Source organism: Sylvia atricapilla, chromosome 25 (genome assembly GCF_009819655.1).
Source record: "Sylvia atricapilla isolate bSylAtr1 chromosome 25, bSylAtr1.pri, whole genome shotgun sequence".
NCBI classification, from domain to species: Eukaryota; Metazoa; Chordata; class Aves; order Passeriformes; family Sylviidae; genus Sylvia; species Sylvia atricapilla.
In genome coordinates, this window is record NC_089164.1 from 6,114,262 (window position 1) to 6,128,574 (window position 14,313).

Genomic DNA, 14,313 nt, shown 5'->3' on the forward strand with positions numbered 1-14,313 from the left:
AAATATGGAATCATTAAATTAGAAAAGCCCTCTAAGATCAAAGAGTCCAATCATTAACCCAACACTGACACATTCACCATAAACCATGTCCTCAAGAGCCACATCCACAAGTTTTTGAACATTTCCAGGGCTGGGGACTCCACCACTGCCCTGGGCAGCCTGTTCCAAACTGACAGATTCAGAAAGAGCTCTTCCTCCAGAGCCATCATTTCTCTTACTCTAATATTTGAACATCAGTCTCACAAGATTGGGAAGAAAATACAGAAGTGAGAAGTTTAACATTTCCAGGAAGACACAAAACAAGACAAAAGGAGGAAGTCATGAACAGCAGATTTTAAGAGCTGTGGATAGGACAGGATGCCTTTAGTGTCACCATCTGAGGCAGTGCCTTAGATTAGGGCAGTCCAAGAGCAGTGTCTCAGCTGCAGGTGCTGTGGAGCAACACCCTGGACATGGATTCCTCACTGCACCTTTTTAACTCCAGGGGGACTGGGAATTATTCATTACCTACAATATTACACTGGGTAATGACTGAAGTATCTGAGTTTTTCTGTGCACCTGAAAGGACTTTGCCACTTTCAGACACATTCACAGCACTAGCTCCAGATGGAAATAAGCCCAGCAATCTTGCCTTCAAAAATAGATTTGCTTTATCTTTGGTTTCATGCCCTACAACCCAGGAATTACAAACAGGAAACCTTTTTTAAGAAGCCCAGAATCTGCACAGACTTCAAACAGGTCAGTAGACAAAAGCTGAAGTTATCCCAAGGTGAAGGGTGGTGGTGGATGTGTGGAACCTTTAATACTGTCTGGAAGAAGCAGAATGGAGGAGGCTGCTCAGTGTGGTTGGGGAGTCTGATGTCTGTTGAGCTTGTTAAGCACATTTAGGCTTGAGGTTATGCGTTCCAAAGCACCAGTGGCACCTGGGACTGCTTGCCCCTGAGTGCAGTCATCTCCCTGTGCACTCATCTCCCTGCTCAGTCCAGCTCCAGTGGCAGGAGATAGGGATCCAGGGGGGCTGATTCATCCTGACCTGACAGATCTCCCAGATAGAGGAGATGAATCACCGCCCCTACCTCTGTCTTTGTTGGCCCGGGGAGGAGTCAGACAACTTGTCAGGACTTAAATGGCTGATTCTCAGATAGACTCAGTTAGGTAAGACAAATTTTACTGTGAATCCTTCACAGGTCCCAGTACTTTTTGCTAGAGTAACCCAGATCCTGAAGACCTTTATCAAAAATATTTAGAATTAAAGACTTGTTTGACACTTAAATTTGGAGAAAGACCTTCCATCCTCAGTAAGTGCAGAGGAGTCTCTCAGAGAACAGACAGAGCTGCCTAAATCCCTGGTGAGCCTGAAGGGACTGAACTGTTGTGTCCACAGGACTCTCATGTCTAATGGAGGTCCTGACCTTCATCATCGCCTTCCAGCTGTTCCCCAGAACACCAACAGTGCTGACTGAAACCCCCAGCAGCTAGAGGCATTCCTACCTACCCAGTATTTGTCCAGCTGCCACAGTGATTTGGAACAAGATCAGGAATTAACAACAGGAAACAATAACCCTCATACCAGCAACAGAAACTGCAGTAGCACCTTACCATCATGAGCAGAGCTGGGCCTTGGCTTGGTCCCTCTCTAAAAAAAACAACACCCATCTACAAACCCTTGGAATGGCTGAAACAGAGCAATTTTACTTGGACAAAGCACAACAAACTCCATTCAGGAATCACAATAGCCAAATAGCAACATATCATCAAAACAAAACATCTCAATCATTTGACTTGTGAAGTTCAGATCCTCCACCTCTGCCTCGGGAGCTACCTTAGCTGCATTTTCCTGATGGCCACAAAACCCCTGCCTGGTTACCATGGCTGGACCCTCTGCAGGGCTCCATCACTCTGTTAGGGATGGAGAGATGACACCTGGATTGATAGACCTGTGCTCTGACTAGTCCCAGAGTCCCAAAATCCCAGAATCCCAGAATGGATTGGGTTGGAAGGGTCCTCCAAGCTCATCCAGTTCCAGCCCCTGCCATGCACAGGGACACCTTCCACTATCCCAGGTTGCTCCAAGCCCCATCCAACCTGGCCTTGGACACTTCCAGGGATGGGGCAGCCACAGCTTCTCTGGGCACCTTGTGCCAGGGCCTCACCGCACTGACAGGGAAGAATGTCTTCCAAATATCCTCAATATCCCATCTAACCCTGCCCTCTGGCAGTGAGAAGCCATTCCCCCTTGTCCTGTCACTCCATCTCTTGAAAATAATCTCTCTTCATCTTTCCTGTAGCTCCTTCAGGTACTACAAGGTGACAGTATGGTCACTCCAAAGCTTCTCTTTTCCAAGAGGAAAAATCCCTACTCTCCCAGTCTTTCCTTACAGTAGAATTCTCCATCCCCCTGATCAACCTGGGGCATCCTCTGAACTAATTTTTCTCTTCTGGAGGCAGAAGCCCCCAGCTGGGATTTAACTGAAATAGGCCAACAGACAGGCTGGAAATAAGACACTCAAAGACACTCAATAATAAGACACTCAAATAATTTCAAAGACGCTCCAGTGCTCCCACTTTTCCTACTGAACATCCAGTGACACAAACTCAACAAGTGACACCACTCCCTCGAAGCCATCACGCTACAATGAGGCCATTAGGAAAGACCCAGATAAACCCTTCTGAAGCTGAGGAATGATGGTGCTCTGAACAGGCAGAGGATCTGGCAACCACCAGGAAAAGCTGCAGTCCTGCCTGTGTGCTTGGAGCTACCAAAACCTTTCCTGGTTCAAGCCTTTGATGGCTAACACAGAGCTTCTTTACACTCCTAGCACTGTTGAAAGGAGCCCTTTGCTTTTCTCATATTGAAATCCTAGATCTGTGAATTGTTCCTTTCTACTTTAGAGCTGATGAAAAGCAGGGAAGAGCAGAACACAGGCCTGAAATGGAGGGGCAACATGAGCACAAGTTGTCCCAGTGCAGTGTGGAATAGTTTGGAGCAATTCCCTGTGTACTAGGGGGTTTTCACCAAAGATCAGGAACTCTGTGGGATGTCCAGACTCACATTGCACAAAGACAGGTACCATCTCACCTGTGCTTTTTCTGGAAATCTGCAATAATTTTTTTGGAAATCACCTTGGAAGAACTGGACTCCTTTTTTTCAAGCACGGAGAATATCTGGGAAGAGTCTGCAGTAGCACTGAGGTTGGGAACAGCAGCACATTTTCTAATGCAAATCCCCTGATTCACATTCCCCAGCCACATTCATGACATTCACAGCCTGTTTTGGTGCACAGGAACAAAGATGGGAACTCCTGGATGTGCTCCAGGCATTAACTGAACTGTGATAGTCTACACCCAACCCTGATCCTTCAGGCAACTTCCAAACTCTCATGCCATTGGATATTAACTCACAAATCCAAACTAAATCTTGTCCACTCTAAAATCTCCACATAAAACAGCTGTGGGATCCTTGATCCTCCTCATCCACTGCACTGAATCCCTTTCTAAGAGAGCCAGGATCACTAGTTACCTCCCTAGGTAACTATGAGAAGTTCCTCCTGCCCAGGTCACCTCAGACCATGCCACAATTCCCAGATCCAGGAGTGTCTTACCGGATATCCCCAGCTGCTGTTCCCTGTCTGGGCTTTGGTGTAGTAGCTGCCCCGGGATGTCCCGTAGCCATAACCATCAGCTAAACCATCATACATGGAACCTGCAAATGGAAAAGGTATGGTCAGCAGGAGAAAGCATTCCTAGGAGAAAGCATTCCCAGGAGAAAGGATTCCCAGCAGGACTTGTTCAGAGCACAGAGCTCTTTTTTAACAGTAAGTTTAGTCATGGAAAAGTGACAGTTATAAATATCAACAGGAACATAGGGAATACAGGCAGCAAGGGGAGCCCCTTGTCACTGCTGGGAACTCCAGCCCTCATACCACAAACCTGCTAAACCACCCCAAGGTTTGCAGCACAAAAGACCAAGTGCCAAAAACCCCAAAGCAGAGGAGCAGAAAGGGTCAGAGATGGCACCAGTGTCTAAGATCGCGGAATCCCAAAATCCCTGAATGGTTTGAATTGGACCTTAAAACTCCTCCTGCTCCAGCCCCCTGCCATGCACAGGGACACCTTCCACTATCCCAGGTTGCTCCAAGCTCTATCCAACCTGGCCTTGGATACTTCCAGGGATGGTGCAGCCACAGTTTCTCTGAGCAACCTGTGCCAGGGCCTCACCACCCTCACAGAGAACAATTCCTTCCCAATATCCCCTCTAACCCTGCCCCCTGGCAGTTCAAAGTCATTCCCCTTTGTCCTGACATTCCAGACCCTTGTGAAGAATCTCTCTCCATGCTTCCTGTCAGTTCCTTCAGGTACTGGAAGGCCACAGTTAGATCACCCCAAAGCTTCTGTTGTCTAGGGCTGAACAATCCCATTTCTCACAGGCAAGGTGTTCCTTTCCTCTGATCAAATTGCTGTCTGGCCTCCTAGCTGTTGTATGAGAAGAACCTGATGATATTTTGTACTACACATGCCAGAATGTCTGGCCATGGAAGACTTGTAGTAAATACCATTTCCCTCTCTGAAGGCAAAACCCACCCCTGACCCTTTCACCAGTCCACTCCATGTCCGAATCCTCCCAGTCCCATCAGCACAACCAGCCTGAGCAAGACTTGCTAAAATTAATCAATGGTCATTAACAAACACCATGGATAAAGGATTATCCAGTCTATTTAACACCTGGGGATCTAAAACAGTCAAACACTCATCGGACTCTTTGAATTCCAGTCTTGTCTCTGAAAGATCACTTTATGTGTCTATACTTCCTTTTCCTGAAAATGTATAGAGCTCCATCATTATTTTTGGGATGCTAGAGGAATAAGTGAGACTAGATCTCAGATGTGTTTTTTAAATATGCAAATATCTTGGATCAGGAGGAACCCATCAGCCATTTTTTCTCTGTTTCTCAGCACTTTAATCAGAGATTACCTGGTTAAAGTAAACCTGGATTCACCTACCCCAGCCCTTCCAAGAGCCCTCCCAGCAGACTCTGGCACTGGAACCTTTGGATCCCTCCTAAAAGTATTTTACTCAATGCCACATTCATCACTACAAGACAAATGAAGTGAATAATTCTTTTTCCACAGTGGAATTCACTTAACTCTCTTTGGATGATCCAAAAGTGTTTAGGGTGATTTCAGTTTCATTTTCAGAGGTGCTCAATAACTGGGGTTATGAGGAAGGTCCCGTTATGAGGAAGTGCAAACCCTACACTCCAATTAACTTCCAGGGGAAGCTCTGAATGTATAACAAAGTACAAAATCAAGACTTACCTGTCCTAATTTATGCACCTAAACTGGTGGGCAATGTCAGAAATATCCTAATCTCTGTGATTGTTTGATAGGACTCATCTCTGAGATAAACTGGATAAGCTCAACCACAAAGGCCCTGGAGCCACTCAGGTCTCTTACAGCCACTGATCCTTGGAATAAACCTAATTTATTGCCCTGCCTGAGGCACCCAGAACCTGTTATGGTGATTTGGTTTGTGGCTAAAAATTCTTGCATTTTCTCAGGAAGATGATTCCTGTGGATGTGGTGTAAATAATGAGATTTGCTTTCTATTGTGAGCAGGACTGCACCTGGAGAACATCCCTGCATGGAGAACAGGCAGCAGCCAGGTCAGCTCCCAGCCCTGCACCTGTGCAGGAAACTACAGGAGCTCCTTTTCTGTAGTCTGGAGACTCGGCAGGCACTGCTCCTCATCCAGATCTCCCCAGCCCTGAGTGCCTCACGCAATAAAGTGCACAGAACTTGCTGATAAGGCAAGGAAATGGCCATGGAAATGCAACAGGAGATTCAGTCATGTCCTTCACCTTGTACTCCCTCTCCACGCTGTGATTTCGCTTCAACTCCACATCAGGACATCAGCGCTGGGCCTCAGCAGCAGCAAGGCAGTGCTGCAAGTGGTGAGTTTGGGCCAGGTGATTCCTCAGGACACAGAGTTATCTGATAACCATAATTCTGAGCACAAAGATAAAGCCATTCCATGATCATTTCCTGGGAATTCCTTCTTCAAATCTAACTCTCATTCTCTGTAAACATCCTGTAACTGCAGGTGTGAGCACCTGGGGCATTTTCCTGAGTGAGCAGCTGTAAAAAGGGGTTCTGTGCCTGACTAACAGGTCCCTCTGACCAGTCCTGCCTGGGGCCCACACTTTTCCTTTCAGGATCTGTTTTCTGCCATGCACTCCAGACTTTGGGGTTAGAGCAAGGAGACACCCAAAATAAGCCAGTTTGGGCACATCTGTAAATTTCTTCAATTAATTCACTGCTATGTGGCCAAATTCAGGAGATCAGGCAATTGATTCAAGTTTATGTTCTCCAGAGGTAGGAGGGTTGCCTCCCAGAACTTAAGTACGTAAGAGCTTATAAACACATAATTAAACAGAACCTCAAATGTTCAAGGCATTTTGAAGTCACTCTGCTGGCTGGAGAAGGTACTTCTCCTGCCACCACTCAACTGGGATTTATTGCTTGGAGAGATCAGTCTTGAGGCCAGGAAGAACCTGGGGATTTTCTGGTGGAGGTGGCTGAAGAAAACCTGATCTTTGTTTGTGCAGGTTTGGACACTTCTCTGCTTGGTTCATCTTGACAGCCAGCTGGGAGCTGTATCCCCAGCCTTCAGGGACAGGAAGGAGATCCCTCTTTTCAAACACCTCAAGAGTAAAGACCACACAACCTGGTCACAGGTCCTTGGAATTTGAAATAAACCCAGGCAATCACAAAAACCCATTTGGGCTGGGGTGGAAATGCTCTTAGTGGGAGATTCCCCTCTTGTGCTTTTTTCTGGCTATGTCCATATGTCTGTGTCCCAGTTGCTGTCACCCAAGCAGCTGTTTAGGTCCCTGAAGGGCCCGTGTGAACTTGGGCAAACACAGAGCCAATTCAAACCACTGTATTCAGAGTAGATAACACAGAACCATGGCATCACAGAATCACTGAGGTTGAAAAGTCCTCTAGGATTGCAGAGTCCAACCATTCCCCCAGCACTGTCACGTTCACCACTAACACATGTCCCAAGTGTCACATCCATTGCACACTTCCAGGGATGGTGACTCCACCACTATCTTGGGCAGCCTGTGCCAGGGCCTGACCACCCTTTCCATGAAGAACTTTTCCCCATATCCAACCTGAATCTCCTCTGACCCAGCCTGAGGCCGTTTCTTCTCATCCTGTCCCTGTTCCCTGGAGCAGAGCCCAACTCCCCCGTGGCTGCCCCTCCTGTCAGGGAGTTGTGCAGACACAGAAGGTCCCCCCAAGCCTCCTTTAATCCAGGCTGAGCCTCCCAGCTCCCTCAGCTTTTTCTCATGACAGAGGACCCTCAACAGCTGGGACAGAGCTGGAAAGATGTGTTAGTACCACACAGATGAGGTGCAGCCTCTCAGTGACCATGTGGGCAGAAAACTCTGAAGGCTGCTCAGATTGCACCCTCCCCAAATTATCATTCCCCCATGACATCTCCTTTAAAACTTAGACATTTTAAAATCTATTTTATCTTCAGTGGGAAAATTCATGAGGGTAAAATCCAATTATTGCAGATAATTGCAGTGCACCTCTGAGTCCCCCTACACTTCTCCCACTGCCCTCATCCCCTTCTCCATCCCTGTTATCCATTATTGTAGAGCAAACTGAGGCTGCCATTGAACCCAATGTAGCTGTTCTTGATGAGTTATTTCCTTTCCTCAGAGGCAACTCTCCTCTCTGGCAGATGGCACTGATGGCAGGAGGAGAGTTGTGCTCAAAGTGCCATTTTCCCAAAGCCAGCTGGACACACGGAGCCAACATGGAGATTGTGGAAAAGGATGTCTGTTAATAAATATTAATCTGTGGCAGGGAAAGGCAAGACAAGAACCAGTCACTGGCAGTGCAGGCTTGGCAAGTTAAATCATAAACTATGCATGGCTTTAAACAATAAGGATGATTAAACATAGGAAAAACACAGGGAGAGCAGAGGGCTGTGAGAGGCACAAAGCAAAGCCTGAGTGCCTTCTAGGAGAGAAGAGTCAGTGAAATCCCAGACACTGAGATTCCAACAGGAATGACAAAACTCCAGTTCTGCCTTCTGGCCTATGAGGTAATGGGCTTGGGGATTTTTTTGTATCCCAACAATCTGAGGTTGGTGGAAGAGTGGAACCTTTCACTGAATCATCTCACACTGGGGGAAGTTATAGTAGTCTTCAAAATACTTTTTATCCCCCAAATCTCCCCTTTACATCAGAGTCCTGATCCCCACCAAAACCAGGTGGGGTCCCATCAGATCTTGGCAGAATTACTCCACTCTTAGCCACAGCCAGCACGGAAACTTCTCAATCCCAGCTGAGCCATAAGACAGTTGGATCTGACACTCCTTGGATATGTCTTCTCAGTGACAAATCACTGGCAGAACTTTCCTTGAGCCAGAGGACTTTGCAGAGCAGAGCTGATGGCTACAAGGAGCTGGTTCACCTTGGCCTGGCCTTTTCCTCTGCAGTGCCACTGAAATTAATTTTCCCTGGAAATGTGCATTACTCACAAATTCGGGGAGAGCCATCTAGTTTGGTACTGCCATGGGGAGAAGGACAGACCAGCCCTAGAGCAGATCCCACAGACCCAAGTGCCAAGGAGGACAGGCCCCACAGACCCCACAGATCCCAGACTCCACAGTCATCCTTGGAATAGCTGTAGCTGCTGTGCTGAGCCAAGGCCCCACTGGGTTCAGGAGTATTCTGCTGGCAACAGGTTTGTGCTCACTGTCCCATCCCAGTGAACATGAATTTGGGCCCAGATTGACCACCTTGCCCTGGGAGACACCAGGTCTACAAAGCGGCCACAACACCTTGACCTCCTGGACTCCAATTCACGAACCCATTTATGGCTCCATCAATCACTGGGATAGTGAGGGAGTGTGTGCCAACCCCCTAAAAGAATTCCAGTCAGGGGATACAACACCCCCACCCTGCTGTGTGCATGAGTGTTTCATGTCCATGTTTCCCATCCTACACACACGAGGACATGATTCCTGCCGCTGGGGGAAGCTCTGGGCCCTCCAGCTTCAGCTCCAGCTCAAACCACAGCTCCAAACACAGTAACAAACCTGGATCTGGCCCAACACTTGCCCAGCCCCACTCTGGGACTGTCTGGGAGCAGAGGGAACAAAACGCTCAGGCACTCGGGGGGCTTTGGGAGTTCTCCAGCTTGTGCTGCCTCTGAGGAGCATCTCTGAGAAATCCCAAGGGATGCAGAGAGGTGAAGTTGTATGAGGGTTTGGACAGGCAGAATCTATGCTTAACAAACCCACACTGCCTCTCTGTAGGAAGAACTAATTTTTCTCGTGGGAGCTGACCACCTGATCTTTGGGCAAGAGCAGTAAAACCCAACAGCTGAAAGCTGAGCCTGACCTGCTCCAGCACCAACCAGAGACAACCCTGTGAACAAACAACTTCTCACCCACCTGGGATTCCATCCAGGAATGCACTGGGATGAATCAGCCCCCAGGATGTTTGTTGGCCAACCACCCCTGGTAGGAACAAGGGGAGGGGGGACCTGGGCCCTTTGCTTGGAGGCAACTCCTGGGAGTGGGATGTGACTCAGCTTCCCTGGGATACAGAAACCAGAGCTGCACATCTCCACGCAATTCCCATTCCCAGTCATTGCCCAAAGTGTCTGGAGGAGGGGTTTAGCTTGTTGAGCAGAAACAGGCAGTTTGGGAATGTGCTATTTTTTTTCCTTTTTCATTTCCCAGAGGTTTCACCTGGGCTCCTCTCCAAGCAGGATAATCCCCCTCTGTCCCCTTTCCTTCCTGCCTGTGGAACCCTCTGTCCGCTTCTCTCTCCATCCAGAGCCCCTCAGCTCATCCTGCAGTGTATTTTATTTTGTCAGGTTTGTCACTGTAACATCTTAAGCAATAAACCGTCCGGAGGTGGGAGGAGATTCCCATCTTCCACTCCGGGGGCAGAGAAAAGCTCTCCTTGCCCCGCCCGCCTGCCCCCATCCACCGGAGTGTGTGTCCACAAAAGCAGAGGAGGCAGGGATTTGGTCCTGGTAGAGCCCACCTGCCCCCGCTCTGGAGCTGCTCCATTCCCTCTGTTCCAGCAATTCCCGGAGCAGGGATGGCTCCCGTGGAAGCACCACCTCCACAGTTCCCCAAGCAGGCTTCAGCCACCCAGCTTCTCTTGCAAATCCAGCCCTAAACACGTCTCTGGACCATGGTCCCTCAGCAGCACAGGATTCAGCCTCACAGTGCAGCTTGAAGAGCTGCTGAGCACGGCGCAGCTCCCGAAGGAGGACTGGAGCCTGGCCCAGCTCACTCAGGACCCCGCTCCGTGCTGCTCACTCCAGACTCAGCTGAACTCTCAGTCCCAGCTCCAGCACCCCAAAGGCCCCTAAAGCCTCAGGATTTTCTCTCCCTGGTGACTCAGCCCGGCCAGAGCTCTCTGTGGCTGCTGGAAAAAGCATCTGCAAGGGGCAGGAGGTTTTGCACAGAGGTTGTCACAACTCTCTGGCTTTGAGGCTTCTAGCTGGGGAAAGCTGGGCTTTCCCTCCAGATTAGCCTTCTCCAGACACATGGGTGGCAAAGAGAACAATTTGCCAAGCCTTGATCCAAAGAGGAGGTGTTTCCAGCAGGATACCTGGCTGCAGGATTCAGCTGATTGCTTGTTTCTGTGACACACACTCAGTGCACAGAGGTGCAATGGCCCCCTGGACCCCAACACAGGCAAAGTGCAGGGGGCTGTGAAACACCCCCACCGACCAACACCAGGGACACTTCTCCAGCTCATCTCCTTCCCACCACTCCCACTCGGGGTCCCAGAGACTCCACACTTCTCAGCCTGCAAATGGGAGATGTGTTGGGACTTCCAGAAGTGAGTCCCGAGCTGAGGTTTGTGTCCCGTGTGTGGGCACAGCCTCCTGCTCTGCACCTGCCCAGCACTCAGGAGGCAGCAAAGCCCCGGCCCCAGCCCATGGCAGGGTGGAGGAGGAGCACTGTCAGCTTTGCTCATCTACGGGAGGGGGTGGTGGGGAATTCCAGCCAGGGGCCACTTGCAGAGGAAGGATTTACAAAACCAGACAGCTACTCCAGCTTTAGAGCCAGGGAAAAATTTGTTTTAGCACCACATCGAAACGTCCAAGCGCCTCAGGGATATGACGCAGAGCAGCACTCCCAGAGTCAGCTCTGCCTAGGAAGGGCTCGATGCATTCAGCTCTGTGATCTGTCCTAAACCCTTTCATCCAGTGCAGGAGATCTTGGCACTGCCTCCCTGAGGTGACCCTCAGACCCTCAGGAGAGAAGCAAAGCGATCTGTCCTCCCTCCACAACCCCCACCAGAGCACCCCAGAGCACCAGCCTTGCCCCAGAGGGCTCCCCTCGCCGCGGGACTTTACCTCGATTTGAGTGGCCCACGCTCGATGACACCGATGACTTTTGCTTCTGCCTCTTGACCGTCATCATCACCTGCTCCTGGACCCGCTGCTTGCCAGTGCCTTTGGTTTTCAGCTTGTGGTCCGAGGGCAGGGCCAGCGTGGAGCTGGCCTGGTCCTGGAAGCACTCGTAGGCCAGCGCCGTTTTCAGCGGGGAGTGGAGCATGGCTGCAGGCCGTGGCCACAGGGGCTGCTCTTCGCTCACACGGACTACGCGAGGCCACCGAACACCGACTGTGCTGGGCTCAGTTCCCCAAAGCCCTCCTTGCCATACGTCCCCGGGCCCAGGGTGTCTCAGGGCTGCCGCTCGCAGCTCAGCTCCCCGGCGTGTGAGCGGTCACACCCTCTGCCAGACTGGATATACAGCCCTGCCCGCACACACCCACGCGCTCCCTGCCAGCCCCGGGACAGTGGGCGCTGGGGCAGCTCCCAGCCCGAGCCTGCCCCCGGCCCGGCCCCGGGACAGTGGGCGCTGGGGGAGGCGGGGGCCCGAGGGCTGCGCACGGACACCATCACTGAGCAGGGTGAGGGTCTGTGGGTCCTCGGCTGCCAGGGGGCTGCAGCATCTCCCACACGGCTCCTCTTGGGTTCCAGTATTTCCCTCAGTCCAAACTGCGGTCAGCCCCAGGACTCAGTGCCAAGAGATGGCCCTGCCTGTAGAGCAACACTGCCCACAGCTCCCATTTAGACCCCAACTCTGCAAGCACTGGTTGCAAATTCCGCCCTACAAACCCAGGAATGCAGGATTCCTGCAGAACACCGGCTCCAGGGGTCAGGGAGGGTCCTGATGAGGTCCCCTGGAGAGTCAGGGACCTCTCTCTAGAGGGTGTCCTGCTTGTCTGAGGGACAGGCCTATGGAGAAATCAGGGCACACTTGGGGCAATCTTTGTGCACAGCTTGGGGGTAGCAGGAAGGAAAAGAGGACATTTAGCGAGAACAGGAGATAAAATGGCTGTGCAAGAAATGACACGCCAGGCTACGAATAGGGAGCAGGGAGTTCTCCCTCTGCCAAGCCACACTGCAGCAACTCATTTGCAGAGAACCGAGCACCTCACTGCTGGTGTGACCAGTTTCAGGTCACAGCAAGTGCTGACAAAGCTCCAGCCAAGCCACAGGCAGCTGATTCAGGAGAAGAGGAACAGTCCCCATCAGGAGGGAGGCTGAGGAGAGGATGCCCGGAATAGAGGCTTCCTGAGTGCTCCAGGACGAGGACTTGGGCGCTTGTGCCAACACTCAGAGGAGCAGAACCCTTTGTGCTGCCAGATGGATCAGCTGTGGGAGAAAGGATGTGTGGAGTTTCTCTCCAGTGAGAATCAGCAGTGCCCGAGGTCTGACCTGGTGCTTTCACTCCCATACATCAGGTTTTGTGTTTCCCTGGTGATTTGTGTCCACATTTCATGTTTTGTAGGAACAAGAGCAGCATCAGAAAGCACAGAGCAGGCTCCTAGGAAAGATAAGCTTTGTGCACTGTCCTTCCCCATGCTCCAGGATGCTCCTGCCATGAAACTCAGGAGTAAAAAGCCAGGTTTCATCTCTAACACACAGGAGTAGAGCAACTGGAGGGTATTTATTTGCCTTTGGTCTCCTCTCCCCACCTTTCTTGACACCTCACCAAAGGGATGCAGAGGCTTTATTCTGCTTCATCACCCAACCGCCTGGGACTTTTAGACCATGCCCAGGCAAGGATTGGAGGAGGGTGGGTGCTGCCAGGGAATCCAGTGGGATGGAGTGGATGGAGTGAGTGGGTGCCCTCCTTTCCTGCTGGTCCTGAGCATTTCATGGGTGGGGATCAGACCGTGCTCTCCCGGTGCAGGCAGGAGCAGCGCAGCAATGCCCAGCTGTTGTTTTCCCCTGCTCCACTTGTTTCTCCTGAAAGCTCGATATCGATGCCAAGCGGTGTTTTCGCAAATCAATGACAGGGTGTCAGCGTCAGGTGGCTCCTGCACAACAAAGTGCCAGCTCTCGCAAACCTGTACTGTCACTTGGCTCGGGGCGAGGAACAGCCCTGTCCCTGTCCCCGCAGGAGAGCCGCGTGTTTATCGCATCCCGTCAGTGCGCTCTGGCATCTCCCGGTTTCATAACCCGTCCAAATTGCTGAGCTGGGCTGCGGAGCCGCGGACAGGGAGCTTAGGGAGGGAGCTTAGGGAGGCTTTCAGGAAACAATGGTTTCTTGGGGCGAGTTAGCACGGTTTAGCCCAAGGGAGGGAATCTCCCGGGATTCTGCAACAGATCCCAAAACCGTATCTGCAAGAGCAAAAGGTAATTAAACAAAGGCTTTTATTGCAGTTCTGTGTAAGCTGCGGTTCTGGTATGGGGCTGGGGGCGTCCCCGAGCGGCACACGGGGAGCATCGTCCCGGCCAGCCCAGAGCAGCCCCGGCGCAGCAGCAGCAGCAGCAGCAGCAGCGCTTTCATCCGGCAGCGCCCCGAGCAAGTTCCCTGTCTGCCTTTGTGTCTGGAGCTCACGGGCGGAGCGGGCAAGGCTGAGAGGGCCGCAAACACCGTGCCGAATTCGGGGTGCAGTGGACAGCCATCGGAGGGTCGGTGAAATCCATGTGACGAAGGACGCGGGCGGTGTCCGGGGCTCGGGGGTCCCGGCGCTGCCCGAGCGCGGCCAGCAGCACATGGTGAGGCTGTGACTCACGCTCCGCACCCACTCGGGACACGCCCTGTGCATCTGGGCTCTTCAAAGCATTTTTGCGCGAGTTCCTGGGATTCCTGCCAGCTGCCTGATCGCAATCAAAGAGCTCGCTGGCCCAATGCTGCTCCCAGAGAGGCGCAGGTTCCCTGTTCAAACTTGTCGGGCGCTCCTGAGCTGGAAGTGTCTGCGGCTCGCTCGAATTCTGCTGTGGGGGAATAATTGCCCCCAGCCCT

General features: G+C 51.4%; 1 protein-coding gene across 1 annotated transcript in view; it reads right to left on the reverse strand.

The window, feature by feature from the left end:
- PKP1 (plakophilin 1) overlaps window positions 1-11,607 on the reverse strand; it is a 43,513-nt gene extending 31,906 nt beyond the window's left edge. The window contains exons 1-2 of the mRNA XM_066335792.1: window positions 11,406-11,607; window positions 3,603-3,703 (exon numbers count right to left, since the gene is read on the reverse strand). Of these exons, the coding sequence (XP_066191889.1) occupies window positions 3,603-3,703; window positions 11,406-11,607 (303 nt within the window). The remainder of the gene's footprint in view (window positions 1-3,602; window positions 3,704-11,405) is intronic.
- Window positions 11,608-14,313: the final 2,706 nt, after the last annotated feature.